At 48.9% G+C, this 14274-nt stretch overlaps 4 protein-coding genes across 4 annotated transcripts; 1 reads left to right on the top strand and 3 right to left on the bottom strand.

Moving 5' to 3' along the window:
• Positions 1-429: 429 nt before the first annotated feature.
• N7455_011861 (Golgi transport complex subunit COG4) lies at positions 430-2924 on the top strand (the record flags this gene model as incomplete). Its single annotated transcript, XM_040953767.2, has 2 exons — positions 430-1662; positions 1713-2924. The coding sequence occupies 2 exons, from the start codon at positions 430-432 to the stop codon at positions 2922-2924; spliced, it is 2445 nt and encodes an 814-aa protein (XP_040815612.2).
• Positions 2925-3802: 878 nt separating this feature from the next.
• On the bottom strand, positions 3803-5653 carry N7455_011860 (ammonium transporter; the record flags this gene model as incomplete). Its single annotated transcript, XM_040953822.2, has 3 exons — positions 3803-5068; positions 5148-5479; positions 5542-5653. The coding sequence occupies 3 exons, from the start codon at positions 5651-5653 to the stop codon at positions 3803-3805; spliced, it is 1710 nt and encodes a 569-aa protein (XP_040815603.1).
• A 3522-nt stretch (positions 5654-9175) lies between these two features.
• N7455_011859 (uncharacterized protein) lies at positions 9176-9835 on the bottom strand (the record flags this gene model as incomplete). The annotated part of the gene is made up of 2 exons (XM_040953729.2): positions 9176-9661; positions 9713-9835. 2 exons carry the CDS (start codon positions 9833-9835, stop codon positions 9176-9178), a joined length of 609 nt encoding a protein of 202 aa, XP_040815770.2.
• A 932-nt stretch (positions 9836-10767) lies between these two features.
• Positions 10768-14027, bottom strand: pmr1 (Ca(2+)/Mn(2+)-transporting P-type ATPase PMR1; the record flags this gene model as incomplete). Its single annotated transcript, XM_040953913.2, has 3 exons — positions 10768-11342; positions 11397-13893; positions 13998-14027. 3 exons carry the CDS (start codon positions 14025-14027, stop codon positions 10768-10770), a joined length of 3102 nt encoding a protein of 1033 aa, XP_040815685.1.
• Positions 14028-14274: the final 247 nt, after the last annotated feature.

Here is a 14274-nt window from a genome sequence, read left to right as displayed (position 1 = left end):
CGTCTAGGTTTGCGACGTCCGATGATGGCGGCTGAGGGCTTGACAGATAAAAAGTCAAATCTTGAGACTTTTTAATGAAAGTCGCTAAAAGAGCAGCAGAGAAGGTTAACAGAAAAAAAAAAAAAAAAAAAGGGAAGGGAAACAGAAAAAGAGCAATTGATATGGGATCGCGCGCGTGGGGTAAAAATGACGTCGGCCTGATTCACAACGACATTAAAACACACCAGATAAAAGGACAAACAAAATACAAAGAAAGGGGTTCAGGACAAGGATGGCAGGTTTTATTTGTTCTAACAATTTGGAGTCTCAAACTCCCGTTGGTCTTGACGTAGCACCGTAACTTCAAGCTCGAAGCTGTAAAACCCACTCTCACCGCCTGCAACCCCCCTACAACTGGCGTGGCATCAACAAACCAACTTGCGACAACCAATGGCGCCCAGAATGGCTGCAACCTCCAATGGGCATAATGCCATGTCCCAAAGCCCTCCAGGCATCAATGCCTCCCCCACAGAGATATCTCCTCAGCCACAGCCCGACATATTCAACGCCAGCTCCGTCGCCGAGATCAAAGCCACGTTGTCCCACCTACACACCCAAGAAGCGTCTGTGACCGCCCGCCTCGATGCCCTAGTAACATCCCAGAAAGACCTCTCCCGTGAGCTAGGCAGGCTGGACCTGATGCGCGCCAACATCGGAACCCACGCAAGCACAACCCGCTCCATCAGCCATGGAATGCTCTCCGAAGCCGCCGGTACCGCCGACCGAATCTCCAGTGCAGTCCGCCGGCTGGATCTCGAGCAGGCACGGGTGAAAGCCACGCTTGAGGTTGTCGAGCAGGTTGCCGAGCTCAAGGCGTGTGCGCTAGGCGTGGCAGGGTCGATGGGCGCACCCCAGGACTGGGAGAAAGCCGCTAGCTTCCTACACCGTGCAGCTCAGATCCCGGCTTCAGTCGTCAATGGCGCATTTGCCGCGGAGATGGTTCCTACGGCTGAAGTGCCAGACCCCCCAAGTGTGACGCTTGATAACGCGGCGGAGTCGCTATGCGGGCTGTTCCTGCGTGAGTTTGAGAAGGCGGTTAAGGAGAATGATGGGGCCAAGATTACGCGGTTCTTCAAGCTATTCCCGCTTATTGGTCGCTCTGAGGTTGGACTCGATGTTTATGGTCGTTATGTGTGCCAGGGCGTTGCGGCCAAGGCTCGGGCTAACCTTAACGGGGCTACCGGGGGTGCTCAGACTAAGGATGGGTTCTTCTATGCCAATGCGCTTACCAAGCTGTTTGAGCATATTGCGCAGATTATTGATGGTCATGGCGGACTCGTTGAGCACCACTATGGTCCCCGTAAGATGGGACGAGTGATCGAACGGCTCCAGGTCGAGGCTGATGTACAGGGTGGTATCATTCTTGATACTTGGAGCGACGAGCGACATGTGGATCGCAAATTGATGGATATCAAATCCTATGCTTTCACTTTCTTGGTGCAGAGCTTCCTGCCCGCGCAGCGACCAGGCCCGGCTCAGTCACAATCCCCTGCCATGGGGGCGAGCACTGCTGCCGATGAGGAGGGGGTAGATATGAAAGAGATCGATGGTGTCTTGAATGAAATGGCTATCATGTTGGGCCGGTGGTCATTGTACTGTCGGTTCCTGGCTGACACATGTAATGTGAGTTGTTACCTCTGCAATACCAATACCAATACTAACAACTTCTCTAGTCTTCTGGTGAGGGTGAAGCGGACGACGACAAGCGATTTGAGCTTCCCAGCTTCTTGCGAGAGTCACCTCTGGCCCAAAAGATTAATGACCGTCTCGTGTCCCCCTTCAACGCAATGACAACCTTCTTCTTCCGCCGTTCCGTTGAAAAGGCTTTCCAGCTAGACGAGTCCCCATCGGGTCTCACGCTGAACCCCCAGCGTCCACTGAAAGCCGACCCACCACACATCACCTCAGCCATCGACGACATAATGTACATCGTCAACAAAGTCATCCAGCAGTCACTCGCAACTTCCCAAGATGCAGTCGTGACAAACGTAGTCCCGACACTATCCCGCGTCCTAGGCTCCGATTTCATCGGCATGACACAGCGCAAGATGCGCGACGAGTGCTACCCACGCTCAATACAAGGCGGCCAACCCGCCGAACAAACGACAATCTCCTTCCTAGTCCAAATCAACAACCTCGACCTAGGAGTCGACTACATCCGACGAATCGTACAAAACAACACGGGCTCAAAACCCGACACCACAACCACCGAAGCCACCTCCCACCTCCTCACAATCTTCGCCAGCCCAAGCACCGCCAAAAAAGTGCACCAAACCCTCCAAACCCTCTCAACAACCTTCGAAAGCAAAGTAACCGACCTCCTAACAGACGGAATCCAAGTAATCTTCAACAACACCATAAAATCCCGTCTCCGCCCAATCCTCGCAGACGCATTCCGAGACATCGAATACGCACCAAACCCCAACACCCTCGAACCAGACAATCCAAACTCATCCTTCGACAACAAAGAACTCGTCAAACCGCGCTTCACATCCTTATGGAACGACCTATTAACGCCATTCGCGCGGATACTGACACCATCCGCCTTCGACCGCGTCCTCGGCGTGACGATCGCGTATCTAGCCCGTCTACTGGAAAAGAGACTTTGGTCTTACGGGTCTCGGATTAACGCGCTTGGCGCCGCGCGACTTGAGAGGGATGTTGCTGGGCTTGTTGGCGCTGCTGTTGATGTTGGGTATGTTGCTGGTGCCCCGGGGAGATATAAATATCGCGAATTCTTTGCGCGGTGTGTGCAGATGACGCTTGTTATGGGGATGGATGAGGATGAGTGGGATGAGGTTCGGAGGGGTGGGGTTGCGGCGGAGGTTGTTGAGAAGCTTGGGAGGGAGGATTTGATTAGGGTTAGGGGGATGGTTAGGAGGTAGGAGAGAAGTGAAGTGAAGTCTTTTGTTTTAGGGTTGATTGTTTTGATGGGGAGATTTTGTGTAGATTGTTTTTGTTCATTTGACTGGTTTTCTTTTGTTTCGATTCTGATTTTATGTTTGTGTTGTTCGGCTTTGGCATTTTCTATTATATCGAGTTCTAGACTGTATGTAGACTCGCAACGGACATGTTATTTTTCATATTTACATATCCACATATCCACATATCCACATATCTACATCCACCTACATAGAGATGAGCTTTAATAATAAAAAAAGTCTTAGATAATAAATAAATTTGTAAATCAGGCTGTCTCGCTCTATAATGCAGACGCAAAACCAGAAAACATAGACAAAAAAGCAAGGTATTTCCCTCGCAATTCAATGAAGCACGAAGCAGTTTGTGTACACGTACAAAACCCAGTTTAATATCCCCGGACCATTACCAGGCCATTAAAAAGAAACAAAGAACCATGGAGCGCCAGGCCAAATAAGACCATAATTCAAGTTGCTTTTCCCGAGGGAGGTGTAGTTTGGTTTGAAGGTGAGGTATGTTTGGTAGCGCGGGAGGTGATGGGGAAGGTGAATAGGAGTGTGAGATGTTGGATGGTATGTGAAGTCGGTGGTATAGAGTTGGTTGTAGAGGTGATCGAGGAAAGGTCGAAGGGTGGGTTTGTTGGAGGTATAGCAAAAGCCCCAGGCTTTTTATTGCAAAAAAGGAAGCACGCTCAAGGGATATCGAGATAAAGCGAAAACGCGAAGAAAATCAAAGCTTGCTGGACGAAATGGCGTATGCGAAATTTATGCCATGCAAAAGAGGAGGGAAAATGAGTTTGAAAAAGAAAAAAAAGGCAAGAAGCAGGAGAATGGAGTGGAACTGATTAGTTCTCCGTCTTCTCTTGGACCGGTCTTAGCACAACGGGCTCAGCACCCTGTGCCTCGGCAGGATGCTGCTCAGCAGCCTGACGAGGAGCAGGAGCGATCTTGATTTCGTGCAGACCGATGTCACCTTCGCTGCCACCGCGGCTGCTCTGGCTGATCTCGCCATTGGGCGAGTGGCCCTCGAGCATCACCTCGCGCGGGGAGCTACCGAGCATCATCTCGCTGTGTTCGCCGATGCCGTAGCGCTGCGCGGCGGGAACCTGGTGGCCGTCTGCGAGCTGGTCGTGGTTCTGTGGGGTCCAGGCGAGGTAATCACGGCGGACCTCGACGTAGTCGTAGGCGAACTCGCCAAGCTGGTCGTCATCCATACCGAGGAGCTCTGCTTCCTCAGAGGCGCGCAGGTTCAGGCCGGGGATGGCGTTGATTCCGTAGGCGATAATGGCGGACATGACGAAGGAGTAGGAGGCGGTAGCGACGATGTAGGCGATTTGAATATACAGTTGCTTGTAGTTGTGGATAACCCAGCCACCAACGCCGGTGCCGGTGTTCACACCGTCCAGACCAACAATAGCGTCATCACCGAAAAAGGCGTTGAAAAGTAGACCGACAATTCCAGCGATTCCGTGCTCTGCCAACACATCCATAGAGTCGTCGATTCGGATCCAGTACTTGATCTTAGTGGAGTAATTGCAAACGATACCAGTCACAATTCCGAGAATAACACTGGCCCAGGGAGAGATAAATCCGGAGGCGGGTGTTGCAGCAACCAGTCCTGAGATGGTACCGGAACACCAGCCGACCATCGACCACTTGCGAGCCAGACGCCAATCGAGGAGGACCCAAGTGATGGCTGCAAAGGCGGCAGTCAGATTGGTGTTCCAGGAAGCCATGGTTGCGCGCAGGTTAGCTCCGAACGAGGAACCACCGTTGAAACCGAGCCAGCCGAACCAGAGGAAGACTGTGCCGAGAAGGATGAGAGAGACGTTGTGTGGGCGGAAGTTGAGCATCATGCGTTCCTGTCGGCGACCAAGGACCATCGAGTAGGCCAGGGCTGTGAAACCGGAACCAATTTCGACGGGACCACCACCGGCGTAATCCAACACGCCGTACTTGAATGCCCAACCGTTGACGTTCCAGACCCAGCAGGCTAGGGGACAGTAAACAATAGTAGCCCAGATGAAGACGAAAACCATGGCAGGGAGAAGCCGACCGCGTTCAGCAACAGCACCCATAACGATAGCTGCAGTAACACCACAGAATTGCATCTAGAGATTAACAATTAGCACCCTGAGAACCAACAAAAAAGAAAAACCAAATCAGTGATTTCCCAATGTTCAATCGTACCTGATAGAATGCATAGAGCAAGTTAGGAACCAATGGAGAACCAGGACTGGGATCAGCCAATGTGTTCATTAAACCGAAGTTGCGCATGTTGCCGATATAACCATTGGTCGCAGTCGGGGAGAAAGCCAGTGAATAACCCCAGAAATACCATTGGAAGGTCACGACCGACAAGGAAGCCATACAAGCCCAGATCATACTAAGGGCAGACTTTCGGCGCGCCAATCCCGAGTAGAGAAAGCCCAGACCAGGGATCATGACCATGACCATGGCCGAGGCCACGATGATATAGGCCTGGTCGCCTGATTGAAACCATTTGTTCACATTTTCGGTGCCTATAAATGAGGGAATCAATGTTAGACCATTATTCCCTTAACAAGATAGAATAGACGCATACGGGAATCGCCGCCCAAATCTGCGTTGGTCGAAAGGTCGTAGTTGGAAGGAGCTCCGATCCAGTTGTAGGAAGCATAGTCCGGGGCGTACGGGGCTTTCCCGCTAAACGCCATTGTTCAAGGAGCTCGAAGATTTGAAGGATCGTAAGATTGAGGGATAATAACGAAAGTGTCGAATGTCGAGTGGAGAGGGAAGAAAGGAAAAAAATAAGGATGTTCCAGAAGTTAAGGAAAAGAGAAGAATTCGCCACGAATATAAAAATAAGGAAACCCGAACTCTTCTGAACCAAAAATCCAAAGATAAGTCGGATCGACACTGGTGGGTCAAATCAAATGGTAAGCAGAAAAAAAAAGCAATCCACACTTCCCAAATATTCTCTCCTTCACTAGTCCAAAAATCACTGCCTAGCACCGAAAAGTTAAAAGAGGATGAAACAGTTTCCCCGTAAAAGAAATATTTGGTAGGAAGGCGCGGCTGGGGGGGAGAAAATCGGATTGCAAAAAGAAAAAAAAAAAAAAGAAAAAAGTGGTTAAAGTGGTCTTGGGTCAGAGATTGTGACAATAGCAATGGGATAATCCCGATAATACTATATCCCTCTCTCTCTCTCTCTCTCTCTGTCTCTGGCTCTCTCCGTGTTTTCAAGTCTTGGAAATATATAAACTTTTCATTTGATTTCTGTATACATCAATTAACATAATAACACAATTGCTATGACCCTCGTCATCCGGCGTAGATGGCCGCAAGATAGGGTGGCAAGGGATGATAAGTATGGGGTTGTCCCCTGCCAATAGTTCAAGTCTTGGCCTTTTGAGGGATATACCTGCTCTCACATTGGGGAGATTACATGTAGATTATGATCCCATGTACCAATGTCCAGGTGACTCAACTCCGGGGAATAGTTCCTGGGGTTTCGGGGGAAGTAGATTCCACAGCCTCCGCGGACATGGGTCTACTTCTTATATATAGCTATATATTCTTCAGAAATGAACTCCTTCATCTAAATCAGAAATAGATAGCTTATCATAAGTATCCTGCAGTGAACCCCTCTCTTTTTTGCCAAGGGCATACGGAGTATACCTATGTTCATAGGGAGGATAGAGTCGGAGTTCCATATTCTAGAGATATCGGAAGAGAAACAAGGGAGCTTATCTTCTCTTTCGGATATCAGAGCTTCAAATTCCATAAAATTCCTATCGGCCACCAGCAATTGGACGAGTGACGCTGTATTCTGGTGGATGTGATTGGCTACAGATAAAGTCCAACTTGCCACTTGCACTAAGTGGGTCCAGACCGTAAGCTAAGCCTTTCCCTTTTTGTATTAGCGTATCGAAGTGGGAATGCGCCCAACGATTGGCGACAGATAAGGTCTCCCCGTTTCGCCTCTTCGATTTCTCTTGGCTTTCCGTTTTCTCCCGATGACCCGGGTCCGGCAGGCATCTTCCTACACTTTAATTTTCTTCGCCGTGTTCGGATCCTTAGCACCGATGCCGGAGTTTTAACCCTATCTCCAGAGTACTCGATGTCCTCGATGTAAACTGGGATGTGCTATTCAAATATTCAAATTCGATCCGGAGTAAGAAGGGGGAACATTGTCATATTTACGTGTTTCTGTTGATCTTCTATCTGGATGTTCTACGGAGTAGGAAGAAAATACCTTATTTCCCTTATCAGTGACTTTCTGCAGTGTCAGCTAGGTGATCCACTCCCAGGGTCTTCAGCCTCCATCTAAGCCGAGACAATTCTCCATACATTTTGCACTTGGGGTATTTATAGCGATGCTATTTTGGAAAATTCTCATGTCTTTGAGTATAGAGTAGACTCTCACGGAGTATAGCTTGATTATATATAGGCTACGGAGTATGTATATGTACAACCCATTATACCTCGCTTATGGGAATTGCCTGGAATCCAAAATATGCAAAGCACGCACAGTATATATATTGCTTCAAAGACACGCTACAATCCTCACAAACCCCAACCATACCCTCAACACCAAAGCAAAAACCAAACCCCAGGGCACCACTACTATTACAATGATACTAAATAACGAACACAAACACTTAACTTGGATTAACGATTATAAGACTAGTCCGCCGTATATGCGGCCTTCTCATCTCATGTTTTTTCCATAGTCCTCACAGAGGTCTTTTTTTTTAGATACCTTCTCCCCTTTCGAATACTTACCTCTTCTCCATTTCCCAAGGCTTCAATTGAATCCCTCCCTAGCTAGACAGCAATAGGCTTAAAATGTGCGACTTTTCGATACACCCTTAGGTAGATACCTACCTAGCTAGATAACCTAGAATGAATCTACCAATGAGATGCAGAAAGACTGTCCAAAGTGGGTCCCCCTTTGGCTTCGCTTAGAGCGCACATTTTGACCGACAGACCATAACAGCACGGCCGGCTGGCCCAATGGCAAGGCGCTTGACTACGAATCAAGAGATTGCAGGTTCGATCCCTGCGTCGGTCATCTCTTTTTTTCTATCCCAAAAGATATATCACCAAAGAATATTGTTTTTGCTCCACGGGCAAGGGAATCAATCACACCTAGGTGGTTCAATTCTTCCTCGATCACAGTTCATAACGATGTTTTGCGGAGGTTCTACCTACTTTAATCTATGAATTATGTAGAAAGAATCGGAGAAGGCACTGGGGGAGACAATAATGGCCTGGATAACCACATAAAAGGCCATCTTGTCATATTAGCCCTAAGTGGCTTCAAGTCTAGATCATGATAATGTATCGAATGGTTGTCTTGTACCTGGGTTCAAGTGAATGTCAGAAAATAGTCGTTGACCTCAATCTCCAAGCCTGCTTTATACTATCTACTACATTCTTAACATTATACACACACCTCTTATATTAGTTTTATTTTCCGCGGCAAAATGATCGATTTACACTAGCAAAAATGAGAAATTAATCTTGATCAAAGATAAAGAACGCTTCGGCCAACAAGCTCTATCCTAAGCGAACAAAATAGTATTAAATTGATCGGATCGTTGAAAGAAGCCTCATTCATCTCTTTGTCGGAATGTTTCTCGAAAAGAGCTTCCCTAGTATTTCAAGCGAAGAACCACAGGCATGGGTCTACTAAATAAAGTAAGGATCATCTTCCTTTGTTTTATACTACGAAAGCCAAGTCTTTTTTCTGGTTGGCTCGAGCTCCGAATATTTTCTTTCATATACCCCAACTAACCAAGTTCCCTTGAAGGCAAACATGGGAATGAAAGAAATCCCTGTTTTAATGCTATTGTGGGCATGTATTTCTTTGCATAGCCCCTCGGCCCCCTGATATGACGAATGATCAAGGAAAGGTATCCCCCAGGACTCAGAGGTAAATTCCAATTGGTACCAGCCGCACGATGACAAAAAGGGAGTATCTTTCCGCTAAACAGACATTCTCAAAAGGAGACATTGATGAAATGGTGCCAAAACCCTTTGATTGCCAAAAAATTCCGGCCCTTGAAAGTCACTCGAAATAAATTCCCCGCGTCTCTTTATACTTCCCTAGCTTATGGTCTCTGCCCTATAATTGCAAAAAAGAAAAAACAAAAAGTCAGCCGGAAACTTGAAACCAAATTGAGACTGGCAAAATTACCAAAGCTTCCACGAAGGCACCCATGAATTCTTTTTCATTGGCAAAAAAATCGGGGGTGTTCTGAGTGCTCCGGGTCAAATACCTGGGCAAGTTCGTCGTCGATCCAGAGTACCCAATCAGAATCACCCTGAATCAACATGTTTCGGGGATAAGGATCAAGGTGTACAATCCTAGCCTCGTGGATTTCAATTAGGAGCTGATGGAGCTTGCGAGCTCTTTCCTCTGTGTAGTTAGAGATATCAAACATGTTCACATCAGGAATATATTCCATCAGGACACCATTTGGGCGAGCCTGGGGATCAAGACCCCGAGGAAAAGTTGCATCATAGAATTCCTTGAGGTGAGGTTGCCAGCCCTTCGCCTCGGGGTCAATATTCTCAAGCACTCCATAGAAGCCAGGCACAGACCCTCGTTCGCAAAAGCCTCGAGCCTTCAATCGACTGTATGCGCGGCTCTCATTTTTGAAAAGGTCGATAGAACGGAATGGTGGGTGGATCTTCTCCCATCTATAAGGAGGGAACTACCAGGTCTGTTAGCTATCGCAGGCGTGCGGTGTGACTTCCTCACTTACCACTTTGAGCACGCAGTCTTTGTCTTGCCAGCGGGCTCGGCACAGAAAGGCCCTATCCGTCTGTTTGATGACCTCAACGAGTTCCACGTCGGCAATGTCAATATTGGGTGCATTATAATCCATAATCCGAAGACATATTGGTTCCAAGGCAAGAGGTCTTGAAGCCAGGTGCAATAGTGAAAGAGAGACCGGAAGGGATATATAGTGATGGCTGTCTTTCAAGGAGAAGGCAGCAGGACATGGCAGAATGGGGCCGATTGTAGGAATCACAATTCCATCTCTTCCTACGTGCATCTCGTATAAGACCCGGAGCTCACAGTTGGGCTTGGCTTATGGTATCTGGGAATGATGGCTGCGAATGACAATATATACCGCGCCCGCTGGTGATATCGCGGCCTCGGCCAGTGTTGCAATTCTCCGAAAGAGTATGCATGGGTATCTCATCTATACGGTCTAGGAATGTGGGACTGGGAAGAATTGCTGAGCAGTGTGTCTATATAGTAGGAAGACTGTCGAGAAACCAAGGGAATGAAATGATTTTTCTTTATTAACACATCTCTATCTAAATTCCTAGAATATCCTAGACAGGACTACTAAGAGGTTTTATAACTAGAATTCCAGTTAGTGGGGGATGAGTAACCCTAACGTTGTGATCTATGCAAGATGAGTATACATAATTTTGGTTTTATCAAATGGTAAAAGCATCTAACAAGACAAGAATATTCGGCCGCTTATGCGGCCTTGCCATGTCTTTTTGTTGGTCTTTTGGATGCTCTTTTTAGGTGTATACGAAGACGGTAAAAAAAGCATATTCTGTGCAAGAGAGTTCTCTATGTATAACCTTTGACATCTACCTAAAAAACCACCAACACAGACCACCAAGAGATAAGCCGCCGACTACATGGGAAAACACAGCATATATGCCGACAACCGACAATTCTATTATGTATATGGGGGATATCAATCCAAATATGATAAACTACACACGCCTATGCCATAGACACCTCTAAAATCGTAACAGGCCATCCGAACCGTACACTCGTTGTATCGGTATATCAGACATTGACGCTATAACCGGAACCCACACCACGCCGACGACGGATCGCATGCAGATACTTACGGCCTTCATCCACCCAGAACACCGAACTGGCAATGAAGACCAGCTTGACCAACGACCCGAAGCCGAGAGCCTCGGTCTGGAAGATGCGCTGCAGGAAGGGCAGGTAGATCACGCAGGCCTGGCCGGCCAAGGATCCAAGAACAGCGTAATTGAACATCTTGTTTCCGAACAGAGGCATTTCACCGCGCAGGACGGACTTACCCTCGCTGCGGCAGGTCAACGCGTTGAACATGTCGAATAGAACAAAGCAGGTGAATGTCATGGTGGTGTCGTGCGCGGTGACGACGCGGGAGCGCTTCTCGACTGGGCTGCCGTCGGTGATATCGCCCATCTCGTGGATGTAGATTGACAATGTACCAATCATGATGACCATGGCTGAAGTGAGGACGCGCTGGATCAGGGGTTTTGTCAGAACACGGGCGGTCTTGGGTCGTGGTGGGCGGTTCATGATGGTAGGATCGACGGGCTCGACACCTAGGGACTGGGCGGGCGGGCCATCCATGAGAATATCTGTAATAATTGTTAGAGAAATACAGGGGATGGATCAGGTGCAGGAGTACTCACTGATCCACAATATCTGCATAGCATTCAGCGGATTCTTGAAGCCAAGAGTGGTGCTCAGCAGTACAAGACTGAGTGCAGCCACGCTGGTACTAAGCTGGAACGTAATGAAGTTCTGGATGTTATAGAAGATGCCCTTGCCCTGTTCAATTGCCCGCAAGATAGTCGAGAAATCGTCGTCCGTCAGAATCATGTCTGCTGCCTCCTTGGCAACGTCGGTGCCGAGCTTGCCCATGGAAATACCTATGTCGGCTTTCTTCAGAGCGGGCGCATCGTTGACACCATCGCCGGTCATGGCAACCACATCTCCGCGGGCTTGAAGTGCTGTCACAATTTTCATCTTGTGGTCTGGGCTCGTACGGGCAAAGATCGAGACCGTTGAGATCGCCTGGGAAAGTTCGGCAGCAGTCATGCGATCGAGTTCATCACCCCCGATGACTGAGCGTGAATGCGGGGAATCACTGACTGGCATCCCAAGCTTCTTCGCTATAGCCACAGCTGTTGTCTCGGCGTCGCCAGTAATCATGATGATTCTGACACCACCAGTCATCAAGCGTCGAATGGATTTGTGAACATCTTTACGGGGCGGGTCATTCATACCCACAAGTCCAGCGAAGACCAAGCCGTTGTATCGCTCGTCATCATCACCATGAACAATTTTCGGGGATGACCGACTGCCAAAGCCTCTGCCACCTCTAGATGTATCACGGACAACTCCACTGGCAAAAGCGAGGACCCTAAGACCCTCTGAGGCCATATTCTCTGCCGCTTCCCGGATAATTTTGCGACGGGGTTCGTCTAGGATTACTTCCCGACCATCCTTGGTGAGATAGGTATCCGATCGCGCTAGGACCTGTTCGAGAGCACCCTTGATATAGGCAACATGGGGACCTCCATTTGAACCACCAGAATCGCCGATAACAACACCCATCCATTTCCGCTCGGAGCTGAACGGGGTCTCGTGGACACGAGCGCTGATACGATCGCGAACATCATCTTCTCCCAGAGTATCCATTAGATCCAAGATTGCCACATCGGTGGGTTGACCCACCCATCGACTCTTGGCAGCAGCCGAATCACTGTTGATGGTCGAAGAAAGTACTGCCGCAGAAGATGCGCTGGCGGGCGAGTTTGCGTGCATCCGTGACAAACGAGAGTTGTTTGCAATATTACCAACGCGAAGGATTGTCTGCGCTGCAGGACCAGAAGGAATCACCGAGGTCGTTTCTCTTTGCACCTCGAATGGCTCTGGACAGTCGAAATGCCACATTTTGGTAACTGTCATGTGGTTGAGAGTGAGAGTTCCAGTCTTGTCCGAGCAGACGACATTGACAGAGCCAAGAGTTTCAACGCTGGGGAGTCTCCGCATGATCGCCCCCCTCTTAGCCATGCGCAGGACGCCGAGAGCGAGTGTGACAGTGACAATGATAGGCAAGCCTTCCGGGATCGCTGCGACGGCCAGCGACACACCGATTGTGAACATTTCGAGAATCTTACGACCTTGGATAAGACCGATGACTACGATCAATCCAATGACACCGAAAGAGATATAACTCAGCTCCTGGCCCAAACGATCCATAGATAGTTGCAAGGGTGTTCGAGGGCTCTCGATTTCTTGTAGCGAAGCTGATATACTACCAAACTCCGTCTTGGCGCCGGTCGAGATAACGATACCCTGACCGTAACCTGAGCGGACTAGTGTACCCATGAAGGCAACGTTGTGCTGCTCGTTCAACCGAATGTCAGCGCCAACAGCACCGGTAGCCGGTGCATCATAGAACGGAGACCGAGGGGGTTCTATTCCTTTTGGCGCTGGAGTGGTCCCACCAGATGCGGTGCGCAGAGCCTCCGCATACTTCGCCACAGGCTCGTTCTCTCCGGTCAAGTTCGACTCATCAATGCTGAGATCTGTTGCAGCGGTGATTCGAATATCGGCGGGAATACGGTCTCCGGTAGTGAAAAGAACCAAATCTCCGGGCACAAGTTCATTCGCGGGGACAGTTGAAGAAGCCTTGACCGCGGCAGACGCCGAGCCTGGGCTTTTGCTCCGAATTTCATCCATTTCTATAGATGAACCCACGGGTGACGTACCACCATTCTCAGTTGCCATGGAGGAAGCTGTTGGAAGATCTCGGATCAAATGGGCATAATGGGGTACAAGTCGGCTCAATGCTTCCAACGACTTCTCCGACCGATACTCTTGAACAAAGCCAACAGTCACAACAATTGTTACCGCAAGAGTAATGCTGATGGCATCGTCGTAGTTGCCCATCACAAAAGAGATTCCAGCAGAGCCGAGGAGGAGGAGAATCAGCGTCTCCTTGAACTGTTTAAGGAACCGCAGCCAGAGGGGTTCTGGCTCATCGTGGGGAAGCTCGTTCGGTCCATCTCTAGCCAAGCGTATCTCTGCCTCGGCGGGTGTCAGGCCGTGTAAAAGGGAGGTCCGCAGTCGCTCGGCAGTTTCATGAGGCTCGAGCCACGAGTACGTTGAGGTCGACGCCTAGAAAACAAGACCATGTGTTAGAAACTCCGTTGTCTAGGGGCGCCGAGAAGTGGAGCAAGGATATAGCACACGTAGTACATCAATCAAGCAAGTATACTTACCGACGATGGAGCATTTGGCGGTCCGGTCATATGTGTTGTGGAGGGGGGCCGAAGAAAGTCGGCGTTTGATGCATTATGCAAAGGCAATGAAGGTGTTGCGGACCTTGACATTGCTCATGCTTTGGGGGATGAATTGTGAAAGACAAGAAAATAAGACTTTAGATATCCTGAAAAGAAATTTTCATCCCGTCTCGATAAGAATTGACTATGCTTCGACAATTCACGTTAGTTGCGATCTGGCAGCAGCTTCACACGGGGGCGGCTAGACTAACGGCTA

This window comes from Penicillium solitum, assembly GCF_028829755.1.
Source record: "Penicillium solitum strain IBT 25940 chromosome Unknown utg000009l_segment0_segment0, whole genome shotgun sequence".
NCBI classification, from domain to species: Eukaryota; Fungi; Ascomycota; class Eurotiomycetes; order Eurotiales; family Aspergillaceae; genus Penicillium; species Penicillium solitum.
Note: the sequence above shows the minus strand (reverse complement) of the source record. Positions and strands in the feature narration are given on the sequence as shown.